The 13,860-nt window shown below is 40.0% G+C and overlaps 1 protein-coding gene across 3 annotated transcripts in view; it reads left to right on the plus strand.

The window, feature by feature from the left end:
* ITGA6 (integrin subunit alpha 6) overlaps window positions 1-13,860 on the plus strand; it is a 170,502-nt gene that overhangs the window by 135,429 nt on the left and 21,213 nt on the right. For all 3 annotated transcript variants that reach the window (XM_045033043.1, XM_045033041.1, XM_045033042.1), the window contains 8 exons: window positions 71-202; window positions 3,162-3,375; window positions 4,052-4,245; window positions 4,383-4,471; window positions 6,154-6,281; window positions 9,022-9,117; window positions 11,047-11,108; window positions 12,630-12,787. In XM_045033043.1, the coding sequence (XP_044888978.1) occupies window positions 71-202; window positions 3,162-3,375; window positions 4,052-4,245; window positions 4,383-4,471; window positions 6,154-6,281; window positions 9,022-9,117; window positions 11,047-11,108; window positions 12,630-12,787 (1,073 nt within the window). The remainder of the gene's footprint in view (window positions 1-70; window positions 203-3,161; window positions 3,376-4,051; window positions 4,246-4,382; window positions 4,472-6,153; window positions 6,282-9,021; window positions 9,118-11,046; window positions 11,109-12,629; window positions 12,788-13,860) is intronic.

Below are 13,860 nucleotides of genomic sequence, written 5' to 3' on the forward strand. Positions count from 1 at the left end.
CAGGAACCATATATCTATTATTTTTCTCTTGTCATTCATCCATTTTTATTTTACCATTTCATTCCTTTAGGGGTGGTTCGTGCAGAGCAAAAGAATCAAACGTTTTATGCTTTGGATATCTTTGATGATGGGCCTTATGAAGTTGGTAGTGAGAGTCGCCGAGCTGAGAATCTAGTTCCTGTTCCAGCTAACAGTTATTTAGGTAGGATTAAGCACAGACGGTAAAACTCTTCAGACTTCTTGAACACTCACTATCCAAATGATGTGCAATACCAAAAAATACAAGCAGAAAGCAATTATTTTATGCCCCTGTAAAATGCAACCCATATTTGGTTATTCACATCCTCCTCTACATTTACGGGCTAGCGTGAAGTATAAAATGATACTCCGTTGAGGTACCTATAAGAGCTACAAATGTAATGAGACATTTAAGAGCTGTGATGAGGACCTGCAAATTCTCAGTATGTGGTTATAATCACCCTCTAACAGTAAGTACTGTCTGTGGATTCATACTCCTAGATCACGTGGCCACCAACATGGGAGCTGTAGTAAAGCCTGAGTTTCTGAGAATAACTGTTTAAGTCGGCATTGTGTGTGTGCTGAGAGCATAAACATTGCACCCAACTACCAGTCCCTTAACTCCTAAAGCTTCTTTGCACAGCTAATGGCTGTCCTAAATAACTCAAATACAACATAGCAATTACAGATACGTTTTTAAAAGCTTTAATCATTAGCATGGATTGACACTGATAAAAATGTAGTGTGATTTTTAAGATGAAAAGCAAAAGAAAACTGTCCTGCTTAATGCAAACAATGAAGAAGAAAGGCCAAATGAGAGGTGCTATTACAAACCAGAAAGGCTGAATGGGATCTTTGAAAAACTGAATAGTGTCAAGAGAAAGAGGCGTCTTTCTGCTCCAAATGCTGATTTGTGAGACACTTCTACACCAGTACTCTTTACGTTTGCAATGGGTTAGTAAAATGGAGTGCTAGTAAAATGAAGCCAGAAGAGCTGGTGATGGAAAGAGAGTGCGATTCATTCTTAGCATCACGTCGGAGAGAGAGCATTGCCACGGAGAGAGCCACTTAGAGTGAAGAAATGAAAGTGAGAATGAGACTTGTTATAAGAAGAAATAGAACATCAGTTGCAGTTAAACAGGAATCAGATCGAGAATTTGTAGGTGCTGGGGACCATAAATAGTGATGGTAGAGAGATGAATTCATAGCATTTCTAAAGATCTAAATGGTCCATTTGGATTGAGGCAGGAATGCCAGGACTAGGAATGTTATGGAGGAACTTTCATGCTGTTGTGAACAGAATAAGACTGCAATAAGCATGACAATAGTATTTTTGTCTTCCTGTTCATCAGCATTAAATTTTCATAACAAGGCTAATGTTGCATTTATATCCTGGAGGCTTTGTCACTCTAAAAAGCTCCTTTGCTTGATTTGACACGTCTTTGGAATCAAATTAACTTCCTCTTTCATTGGTAAGTACTGCCGTGCCAGCCTGGCATTAATTGGCAGTTGCTGTGCCCTAGGTTATATGTGATGTGCAGTTATTTTTACTGCCTAACTACCATATTTTTCTTTTTTGATCTCTTTCTCCCACATATATGTTCACAGGTCTTCTGTTTTTGACAAGTGTGTCTGATACTGATCCTGATCAGTTTGTATACAAAACATTGCCTCCCAATGTAATGGTGGACAAGTCCACTGGTGTGATGATGAATAGCTACCTAGGTTTGTTACCTGAGGTGACATTATATATGGTCTTGGTCATACCTTTTTGTGTATATGTGTGTGTGTATCCAGACTTTGACATAATTTTTATTTATTTACTTTCCCCCCCATTTCAAATGCATTCAAGTAAAAAGCATGTAACAGCAGAGATTCAGATGAAGGATAGTTTATAAAGTAAGGGGCTTCAGAGAGGACTTGATCTGTTAAGTAGCTCTCAAAATATACTGTAGCCTTCTTACCAAGCTTATCTGAAACTCTGTCTTATTTTTGTAATTGAGAATCAGAACGGCAGTGGTGAAGGATTCCAAGAAAAGGAGACTGGGGGGCTTGATATTTACTTCTCTTCTAACCTAGATTTTTCCTCACAATTTGTATGACTTTTGATATTTGGATGTATAGCACAAATTCATGCATTATCCTAATATATGTATGCAGTAATCCTGTTAAAATATGTAAAATAATAATTAATTCGATGTACACCTCTACCCCGATATAACGCTGTCCTTGGGAGCCAAAAAATCTTACCGTGTTATAGGTGAAACCGCATTGTATTGAACTAGCTTTGATCCACCGGAGTGCACAGCCCCGCCCCCCGGAGCGCTGCTTTACCGCGTTATATCCGAATTCGTGTTATATCAGGTTGCGTTATATCGAGGTAGAGGTGTATTAACTTTAGAATTTAAACTGAATATTTAGGACTGCATGCTTTTTAAAATGTCCTTTATAGACATAATTAGCATGTTACTGCTGATTTCACCACTACTGTATACAGCAGATTCTCAAATACTGTCCAACATTAACATAAAATACTGTGCTTGTACAATGTTTTGCATGTTTATAACAGAAAATAACATTTGTATGAAATTCATAAGTGTTCATTCTGTTAGAGGCTAAGTACTTAAGCAGTATTAAAGTGGTTAGATTTATTAAATTGGTTTTAAGTTATACATTTTAAAAAAAATATCCACCATAACCATGTGTACAGATGGTTGATGTGTTTGTGTGCATTTACACACACATTATAGACACATACTCTATGGATGTGTTTTTGTATCAGATTTGTTTGACCAATCATCTGTACGTTTTACAGACGCTACACATGGTTATGGTGGAGATAGAGAGACATGTCTGTAATATTAAAAACTTTGACTTTGGGTCTTGTCTGTAGAAAGAAATTACATGGATATATGCTTCATATCATTCTATATTCACACTTGTACTGTTTCATTTATAAGGTGTTTATTGTTTATAGCAGATTTAAAACTAAATGAAATTGGTAGCATGTAGCAAGTTTAGCATTGCTAAACTTGGTTTCAGTAGTGCTACCAGGCACCACTTTAATATAGTGAATATATATTATTTTCAGATTTAACAATAAAAAACTCTAGTTATTGGCTTTTGTTTTCTTTTTGTTCTAGGTTTCTCTTTGGACACTGGTAAAGGTATCGTTTCCCAAGAAGAGACAACTTTTGTATCAGGTGCACCAAGAGCCAACCACAGTGGAGCTGTAGTTCTGCTGAAAAAAGATACCCAAATTCCGAGAGCACTCTCGCTTGTGCATATATTTGAAGGAGAAGGGCTGGCCTCTTCTTTTGGCTATGATGTTGCAGTTGTGGACCTCAACAATGATGGGTAAGGCTCTTGTTAAGCTCATGCTATTAAATTCTAGTTTTGTATTGCTGCAGTGCATTGTATGTATAGTGTACCTCAAGATGACTTGCAAATGGAGGAAAAAGTGGAGGAATGGAGTTGTGTGCCCCTCCCCCCGACTTTAGGATGTATAGGGAAAGCTTTCCAGTTTGCTTGTTTTTGCTGCTTGATTTTCACATTAGCAATATAGGGCATACTAAGTCTGGGCTTCCTTTTCAGAGAAGTACACTGGGTGCTGTCTCCGAATTTATTTGAAGGGGTGTGACTATTGAATAGTTTTAGACGTCTTCTCTACTCATTGTTAGACCAATCCAGCTAGATGAAAAGTTGACTGAAACGTGAATGGGTAATATGTAAAAGAAACCAAGCAGAAAAAAAATCACATTCAAGCAAAAATCCTTTTAGGTCTTCTTTATACAACACAGAAAAGAGGGGGAAAAGCCACAAACTCAACTTATTTCTTTTATAAAAATTGCCAGGTAAATTTTCCATTATTGAACCAATTTAATGTGCTTCCTAGTGACCTTTGCTCAGCAGCTGCTTCTTTATCTGACCAATTTCCTTACATTGTATTCAGCCTGTAGTTTTTAACTTGCCAGGAATTTTCACTTATTTCTCAGAATTCTTTAAAAATTTCTGTACTTTGTTTCATTTAAAGTTGGCAAGATATTGTTGTTGGAGCCCCACAATATTTTGACCGAAATGGAGACATCGGGGGTGCTGTGTACATCTACATTAACCAACAAGGCAAATGGGAAGGGGTAAAGCCAATTCGCCTCAATGGACTCACTGATTCTATGTTTGGTATTGCAGTTGAAAATATTGGTGATATTAATCAAGATGGATTCTCAGGTGAGAAAATTGACCTTCGAAGATGAATGTCCATATATTTTTTTTCTAAAACTAGATTCAGAGCATCTTACTTTATCATGACTGTAACCATTCATCGGGATAACATTTAGCTAAATCTCCTAATTCCTTTTCAACAGATATTGCAGTGGGGGCACCTTATGATGATTTTGGCAAGGTGTTCATATATCATGGATCGAAGAATGGAATAAATATAAATCCAGCACAGGTAATTAAACACCCATTACCACCTGTGCTCAGCCTTGCAGAGCATTATAAGCGTAAGAAGTTTTGTTCCACAAAAGTATATAATACTGGGCAACCTCCATAATAGGCATTGCTCTGTGCAATGATCCTCGGCTACAGCAAAGCTCAAGGAGGTGTATGCGCAAAAGTGGCTTTTAGCTATTTTTTCTGATTTTTTCCCCCAATCCTGGACTGGCTGTGTGTTTAAAGGAGCCTGAGGATTCCCAGGAAGCCATTGTTGCACACAACAGTCACCAGGGCACAGGGAAACCCAGCCACATCTTCTATGCCGGCAGCAGGGAGTGGTGCTGGTAGAGGATATTGTTGTCAGAGTGCTACCGGTGTGGTGCTCTGCTTTCTCCAATGTTGATATCATTCGGCTGCGTGCATGTGTTCCCTCTGTGTGCTGCCCCAGCTCTTTGAAGATAGCTGACACAGCAGACCTGACGAGAACCCCCAATAACCGCAGAGTCTAGTAAGATGCAAAGTCACGTCGACTAGGTTTATTGCGACCTCGGACACAATGGCAGTTCCCTGTAGGTTTCTTAGCCTAATTCAGGGCATACATAAGAGAAAGTGCCTCTTGGCAATGGACTCAGCTCAGTCAGTGGCGGGACTTTCCACTGCCCCCTCGGCTGGACAAAGACACCGCCCCAGGGATGCATTCTTATACACAGGTACAAACAAGTTACACATCACACCTGACGTATTGAGGTGCAACCCCTCTACGCAGCAAGGTACAACCCCTTTACGTAGTAAGGTGCCGCCTCTCACCTTGTACATGTTGGTTCGATCAAAACAACTCTATCCATCATATTACCCTTTTGCCCCTGTCATTGGGATGGGCCAGCCTGTTCTTTGTTATCTGTGTGGAATGTGCAAGTATGTGAATGTTCTGATATCTAGTGTTCAGTACCTTTTAGGTACGTATCTTCTTGCAGCATCAGCCCTTTCCTTGCCAGCTTCTGTGAGCAGGGCCTGCCTCTGGCTCACAGCTTAACTTTGCTTTATGTTAGCAAAGTCTTGACCATTACTTTAGTTTAGGCCTCAGGCCTCATACCAGGCCTCTGATACCAAGGTTTATATCTTAGGGCCTCCTCTTACTACAGATATATCATGGTGCTTAGATACAACAGTGATGAGAAGCAGCATAAAACCCTGAGATGGACATCTAAGCTACCCAATGATCCTACTACACTGGTACGATCTTCCTGGCTGGCTACTCTGACTTGAGGTTTAATTTGCATTCCACACAGTGGCCATATTGCAGTGCATGCTTTGTGCCAATCTGGCCTATAATATTTAAGGGCCAAATTCAGACTTCCTTGCATCTGCCAGACCTAAAGTCTGGAACAGGAGCAAGTGCCACCTGAAGGGAGCACTTCCTCAGAGGCATGGCATTTTGGAAAAGTGCATGTCATCTGCTGCTTTTCCATAACTGAGAACACAGGTTCAGAAAGGAAGAGTGCAAGTGAGCATGTTATATTCACCAGCCAGTTATATTTTTCTCATATGCTGGCTTCCCCAAATGGTGGAAGCCCTATGCACAAACAGAACAGAGCAAAGGAACATGCGGAAAACTTCTCCAGTTTTCCCAGATTTTTGGAGTATAAAGCAATGATAATTACTTAAATGTCTTATTCCCAACAATCTGTTTGTTTTTAGATTCTTGATGGCCAAAAATCCAGTGTTCAATATTTTGGTTATTCTATTACTGGAAATATGGATCTTGATAGAAACTCCTACCCCGATATTGCTGTTGGGTCACTTTCAGATTCTGTCTCTGTTTACAGGTGTGTACTGTATATAGTATTTTAACTAAATCTAGATTGGTTTCTAATAAACTGCTTTGAAGAGATGAATGGTTTGATTCAGGTTCGTAATGAATTTTTTTTCCTCCAGAGGTTGAAAATTGTGCTGACGAAGAATACACACATATCAGTCTGGTCTCTTTTGGGTATGTCTACACTGTACACTTAGCCCAGGCTCTGACTCAGATTTGAGTCCAAACCACCCTTCCATCCACACACAAATCAGTTTGACTTGGATCAGCAAGCACTCAAGGCCTGAGTCTTAGGATCCTGGTAGGAGGGTGGGTCAGAGCCCAAGTCTCGCTGGAACTGAGGACTAAGCTCTGTCATTTTACAGTGTGGATGCTGCTCAAGCCACACACCTGGGTGAGAGGTTGGTGTAGAGCAGTATAGACATATTAGCATATTATCGCTTATCAGCATGGCTGTGAGAGCCAGACCCAGCAACTAAACACAGGTTTACAGTGTAGTGTGAATGCTCAAGCATGGACTCGGAAACACTGAGTCCACAGGCCTGAGTCTCGCAGACCTGGGCTTAGTGTGCAGTGTAGACATACTCTTCTACAAAACTGGCTGAAAGATAACCTAACATCTCTGATGTTTAGCTTTTGTTATGTGTTTCTCAAGAAAATGTAGCAATGTTTAAGAGAGCTGTAGATTATGAGCTCTTGGAATGATGCATGTAAGGTGGGATAATTATAGTGGCTATTGGGAAAATCCTGCATGCATGTATGCCCACCGTGACCAAGTAAGGCCTTAACACTGAGGAATCTATGCATTTCTGCTGTTTGAGGGGTGAAGGGCTGAATTCAGAAAGCCCATGTAGGTAGCTCTTAAAACTGTGACATGTGGAGCTCTGCTCCATGGGGCTCCCTTCACACTAGTCTGCAAAGAAATATTGTGTGAGCGACAGGGTCAGTGGATCTGCTATTGCAGACCTACCTGTCATCCCTTGATTGGGGCAGGGACCACCTTTTACTCTGTACCATGTTGAGCATAATGTGGGACCCCCATGCTGCCTCTAGGTGCTACCATAATACAAATAATTATAATCTCCTCCCCAGGCTCTCTTGCAGATGCGGGTGCAGTAGATGTAGGGTGTACTGAAGCTCTCAGGTTACATTCGTGGCCACAGAACAGTTTGGGGATGAAGAATCTGACCCCTTGCTGACCTCCTAAGCCTATAGCCTGGTTACTCAGGCTTTGCACTGGGGATAGGATTTGGCTGCAGAAAGATTTAATTTTGCCATTTAACGTAATTCCTGTCGTCATATGGAACCACTAACATTAAGTAGGAAGGGGTAACACGGGCAGGACTTTGAGGTCTGAGTTAAGTTTGAGGTCTCAGTCCATATCTTCAAGGCACTCATGGCCAAGGCTCAGGATATCTAAAAGATGGCCCCGGGATGAAGATCATGTTTGACAACTCTGCTCCTTGGGCATAGTGGAGCTTTCTACAACAAGGCTAAAGCTTGTCTGTTCAGGGGACAGAGCTTTACTGGGGTCGGTCTGAGACTGGAACAGACTCCCACGGGACCTAAGGACCATTCCATCATTGACTGTGCCTTCTCTAATATAAGCATTGCAGTGTGCACATAATTAAAATCCCTAAAAATACCAAGAAAAGTACAAAAACAAGACACTCGACTGCACCCACAATTCTCCCCCTTGGCAGAGGATGAGAGCAAAACCCATGTGTGATGGACATTAGTCATGTCATACAAGACTTGGTGTCTCTCAATACTATGCTGATGAGGGCAGTCTAAGTCCTTATATAAACAGGAGGTGAGGACACGAATCTGGTGTGGTGTAAAAGGGGTGAGTCAGTGAAAGAATTCCACTGAAATAAGCACAGCTGCATTCAGCTTCTAAATATTAAAAAAAATGTACCTACTGCCCCTGTTCTGCTACAATTAATGGCAAAACTCAGTCACTTCAGTGGGAGCAGGGATAGCCATTTTCTTCATCTGTGTAAAAAAGCCTATTTTTAAAAAAGAAAAGAAATGCACTCCTCTCATGTTTAAAACATAAAATAAAATAAAGCTGCTAATGCAGTATTATGCCAGCAATCCTACATGCATGAAAGTCAGGAAATGAAAAATTATGTTTGTCTCAGCAGCCATAATTCAGCCATCCACACTGCACATTAAAGTTGACATATATGTTAATCTAAATGACTTCTGCTACCCACTGTATACACACAGGGTCTGAATTACAATTGCTGTGGGAACCATCACATTGAATTTCCTGACTTCTTGTGCATGTAGAATGACAACCGTAACATTGCATTAACATGCAATGTTACAGTGTTTTAAAAAACATTAATACAAATCACTTGACCTTCGTGGGTTTTCAGGGTTGTTCAGCTTCTCTACAAAATGCTGAAGAAGAGCTCTATTTTAAGCTCCAAAGCCTCCCTTTCTCTCTCTCTCTCTCACCAACAGAAGTTGGTCCAATAAAAGATATTATCTCACCCACCTTGTCTCTTCAAAATGCTGTAAGTTTTATTTCTAACCTTTCTGAAACTCAAAACATTTCTTTGAATAGTACTGGGATGTAGGGAATCTTCACAGCAAATCAATGCAAGTATAAGAGTCTGCTGCTTCTGTTTAAACTCAGAGTAACGCATCATTTATTTTACTAATTGTAACTTTTTTTCCCTCTTTTTCCCCCCCCCACCCCCCCCCTGTCCCCCCCCCCCCCAAAAAAAAAAAAAAAAAAGATCCCGGCCTGTTATAAGCATTAAGAAAACCATCAGGATATCTCCTGACAAAATTGACCTGAACAGACAGACCTGTTCGGAACCCAGTGGAATCTGGTAGGATATTTATTTTGTTGTAAGCTTTGGCATGTTGAGTGCTTCATGTTTTCAGTGTAATGGGGATGGGCATGCAGACCCACTGAGCTGGGGAGGCATATGCAGTATGATTGATATATGTGAAACATATTCAGATCTTTTTGTCCAATAACTAGCTTTGCTTCTGAAAAGTAAGAACAGGAGAATGGGTTTCCATTGGTTGCCATCTATGTGCATTTATTCCCTGTCCTGTAACTTTTATAATTTAGAGCCTGTTACTCTTAAGGCTTTATCCAGACTGGAAAACCTATTAGTTGTATGGCAGATATCTTAATCAAGATCCCAAAAGGCAAAGGTTAGGTAAATAGGAGTAGTCGACTTCTTCAAGATGACATGTTGGGCAATAATTAAATTTGATGATACGCTTCCTTAGAAACTTACATTTTAAAAAGTTTTTAATATAACTTCAGTGCAAGAATGAAGTGGTTGGTGGGTCATGTATAGGTGTATTGGTCTCATGTGATCTATCACTATCTGTTTAATTCAACATACATGCATATTTTAGAGCGCCTGGGATGGCTTTTAATCATTGGCACTAAATGGAAGTTTAAAGACCAAAAATAAATAACTTTTAAATGAACATTGACTCTTTGTAACAAACTAAAAATGCAAACTACAGGAAGAAAAAGAACAGAACCTTTCAGTCTGAGTAATACAAAGAAGGGCTTGATTCTTCTATACCAGGGGTCGGCAACCTTTCAGAAGTGCTGTGCCGAGTCTTCATTTATTCACTTTAATTTAAGGTTTCGCGTGCCAGTAACACATTTTAACGTTTTTAGAAGGTCTCTTTCTGTAAGTCTGTAATATAGAACTAAACTATTGTTGTATGTAGAGTAAATAAGGTTTTTAAAATGGTTAAGAAGCTTCATTTAAAATTAAATTAAAATGCAGAGCCCCCCTGACTGGTGGCCAGAACCAGGGCAGTGTGAGTGCCACAGAAAATCAGCTCGTGTGCCACCTCCTGCACCTGTGCCATAGGTTGCCTACCCCTGTTCTATACTTACTCTTAATGAAATATTGAGGCTGCAGGACCAGTGTAAGAGGGTAGAAGGCATGGGGTGTATTGGTGGTAACTTGTGAGTTACGTCCACAGGGAAGTATCACATGGGTGTTTTATATTAGAAAAGCTGAAACTGGAAATACCTTCCCATGTATCAGAAAGTAAATTAGAAACCAACCTAGTTTTATAGAAAAACAGATCTTGATAAACATAATTTGGTGCTATTATCTCCTCATGCACTGGCTTTTTATAAGGTGCTCTACAAATAGTGACAGTCACAAGAAGCAATTATCTACTTTAGATATTTAATAGCTAGAACTTGCTAAGTGGAAGAAGACTTCCGTAGTAAAGACCCATTAGCAGACATTAAATACATAAAAAATAAAATATGTTTTTACATCCTGCTGTGGCACCAGTGTAAATGACTATACTGGATGCAGCCAATAAAGAATCAAGCCCATTCATGTTAAACAGTCAGACTAAATATTTCCTACCCACTCACTGGCTCAGGTTTCAGTCTCCTGTAGTGTCATAATCCAATTAGTTCTCCAAGAGATTATCCGGCAAATACAGGAAAGACAAGATTTTTATTTATTTAAATGTGAAAAACAATTTGCTTTTGTAAAAACTTCTTGAAGCTTTTATTTATTTATTTATTTAAATTTAAAGTATCTGAAAGAATAAAAGAGAAAAGCACTTTTTCTTCTGGCTTTGTAATTTACCATTCACTGAGAAGCAAAATGCCAGTTCTGTTAATTCATATAATATGAATCATATTATAAAAGCCAAGATAACGGACAGGTGACTGTATTGTTTAATGAAATATTCAAACTTTCAGTCTGTTGGATCATGGCTTTTAATGTTAATTTTAAATTCTTGACTCTTTCCAGCATGGATGTTGAAGCATGTTTTGAATATATTGCTAACCCCAAGGACTTCAATCCAAAAATAAGTAAGTAGTTATGAATGTTTATCTGCTTGTCATGAGGTTTTTTATTTGCTTGTTTTTTAAGGCTATTTAATGTTCTGGAAGAACAAAGATGTGGTCAATAAAAGTTATCTGCAGAGGCAGGTATGTAAATGATGTAACACACTCACGCTGTGTCTGCCAGATCTAAAATGTAATTCAGTACATGCTGCCAGTACTAGCTGTCACTCGAGAGCTGTAGCCTGAGCTAACAGAAGTGTAACTAAGTTGTATTACTAAATTGCTTGGGTGAAAGCTAGATTTTTGGCTGGTTCAAAGCCATGTAGTGTATGCCAACAAACACTCCCAGAGGAACAGTAAAGCTTATTCACACACCAGTGTCACTCCATAAAATATAAAATTTTAAAATCCTGTTTGATAAGTAGTATTTGCCGTTTGTCGAGGGACTTTTCCTACAAACTTACTACTAAGGGTGTTCCTCACATGAATGGTTCCTTGGAAGCAGCAATTGGAGTAAGGATTACTTGTGTGTGTAAGGATTTGGAGGCCTGTGCAATAAACTTATAAAAGTTTAAGACCAATTTCAGATGTTTTCTATTTTTTCTTAAGTGACCAAGATACTGCTTTTGTTGCACCATGGGAAGGCGTGGGGGTTGTTTGTTTTTTTGGGGGGGAAATCTTACGTGAGGGGGCTTTAAAAATTATTTTTTCTCCTGACTCCTCATCTCCAGTGTGTGTTTATTGGGGACAAGCAGCCAAATTCCCAGGGAACTGCTTGAGTACAGCACTCTAATGCTGACTACGGCACAGATCCTGCAAACACATGAGAAATTTTATGTTCATTAGAAGCCCTGTTGACTTCAGTGACTATACATACCTAAGCATAAGTGTTTACAATTAGAGCCTATCATATCTGCTGCTTGGCCAGGCCCTGTAATATTAATTCAGGTCTGCGGGTACAGGTTAAAACTGAGCAGGGTCTGTATCTACCAAAACCAGACGTGGCTAGAAGGGCACTGACCTGCATGGTTGGCTTATACCACAGTCTCTATATAAATACCTGACAGTGGATGCTGTTGTCTCATCCAGTCAGGTGCTTGTGGGGCACATCAGGGAAAAAGAGAGAGTTTATGTGGGGCCTTCACAATGTTTTGTGTTCCAGCCTTGCCTCTGCTGGTTGTGCAGTGTAATTACCATTTGTATTGTCACAACAGTGTGCACATAGGGGACATTGGTACACCGAACAGGAAACTTTTCTTTAACAACAACAACAAAAAAGCCTATTAATTGTGAAAGCTCCTTTTGGACATGTGCAGGGAAAGGGAAGCTGGCTGTCAAATGGGAAATAACCAAAGCAGGCAGATAACTAAGGTTATGCTTCAAAGATGGCTTTGCAAACAAAGGAGAGTAGTTAATAAGCCCAGTACTGGACAGTGTGTAGTTCTCCTGGCTAATATGACAAGCCCACAACTCATAAATCAGCATTCTTAGTGCTATAATATTTCCTAATTGTAGTTCTGTATTTTCCTTTTATTTTTGATCTAGAACTTAACTATACTTTTGAAGCAGAAAATGACAGGAGGCGGTTAGGCCTGCCATCTCGAGTTCAGTTTTCTAAGCATCTGTCTGATCAGTTGATTGGAAGTATAACTCTAGGAGGACAGAATAGAAAAGAATGTGTGAAAACCTCTCTTGTGATGCAGGTAAAGTGATGGGAGAGTATTTATTTTATTTTTTATTTATACCCAATAGAAAAACTTCTATCCTGGGCACCAGGTACCTTTTTGACATAACTTAAAGTGTGACATACAAAATAAACCCAGCACCACCTTCTTTCTTCAAAATGTGAGGGGAGGGGGGGGAAAAACAAAAACAAACAAAAAAAACCCAGAAGAAACAAAATCAAGCTCAAACTGACCCTGACTCTCTCACAAATGCCATCTCCTACCTCCCCAAAAGCCTGAATTAAAACATATGAGCCTTGTAGTCTTCCCTGAAGATCAACAGACTGAGGCTTTCAGAACAAAGGAGAGAGGGTAAAAACCGAGGACCCTCATGGAAGACCTGTACACAAAAACAATGGCTACTCCTAGGGGAATTCTGCACCAAAAAAATAAAAATTCTGTGCGCAGTATTTTAAAATTCTGCATATTTGTCAAAATAACAATAGAATCACACCAGTTTCAATTATTTTGGTAATTTATTTCAAAATACCTGTCAGCAGGTATGTCTGTAACTATAAACAAAACAAAACAAAAAAATTCAGGAAAGTCTTTTTGACAAATAGACTCCTTATTAAGTACATCAATACATAACTTTGACTAATAATTCATTTAAAGTACAATACAGAAACATATTTCCTGCACCCCTCAGAAGCAGAGCGAAGACTTGGGGGAGTCAGGGGTAACAGAGGAGCTGCAGGAGAGAGAAGGAACCTGGGAGTGAACCTGGAGGGTTGTTGTGGGTGGGTGGGAGAAGTATGGAACAAGTTTATTTGGAGAGAAGTGATTATTACAGAGTTAGGGAGCCTCCCTCATGCAGACCCTGGCTGACCTCTAGCCTCTCCCATTCAGTCAAGCACATCTGCCCTCATCCCCTGCTGCCCCTCCTCTCCCTGTCTCCATGTGGCCCTGCAGCTCCCTTCCCATTCAGCCCCTGGCTCAGTGTTGTCACTCCAATGGCTCCTGAGCCAGCTCCCCAGTCTGTTCCTCCCTCTAGCTCTTCTGAACCCCAGTCTGTGATCCCCCAGCAGCCCCATGTGCCCCCCTCTGTCCCT

The sequence above is a fragment of the Mauremys mutica genome, chromosome 10 (genome assembly GCF_020497125.1).
Source record: "Mauremys mutica isolate MM-2020 ecotype Southern chromosome 10, ASM2049712v1, whole genome shotgun sequence".
In the NCBI taxonomy this organism is placed as follows: Eukaryota; Metazoa; Chordata; order Testudines; family Geoemydidae; genus Mauremys; species Mauremys mutica.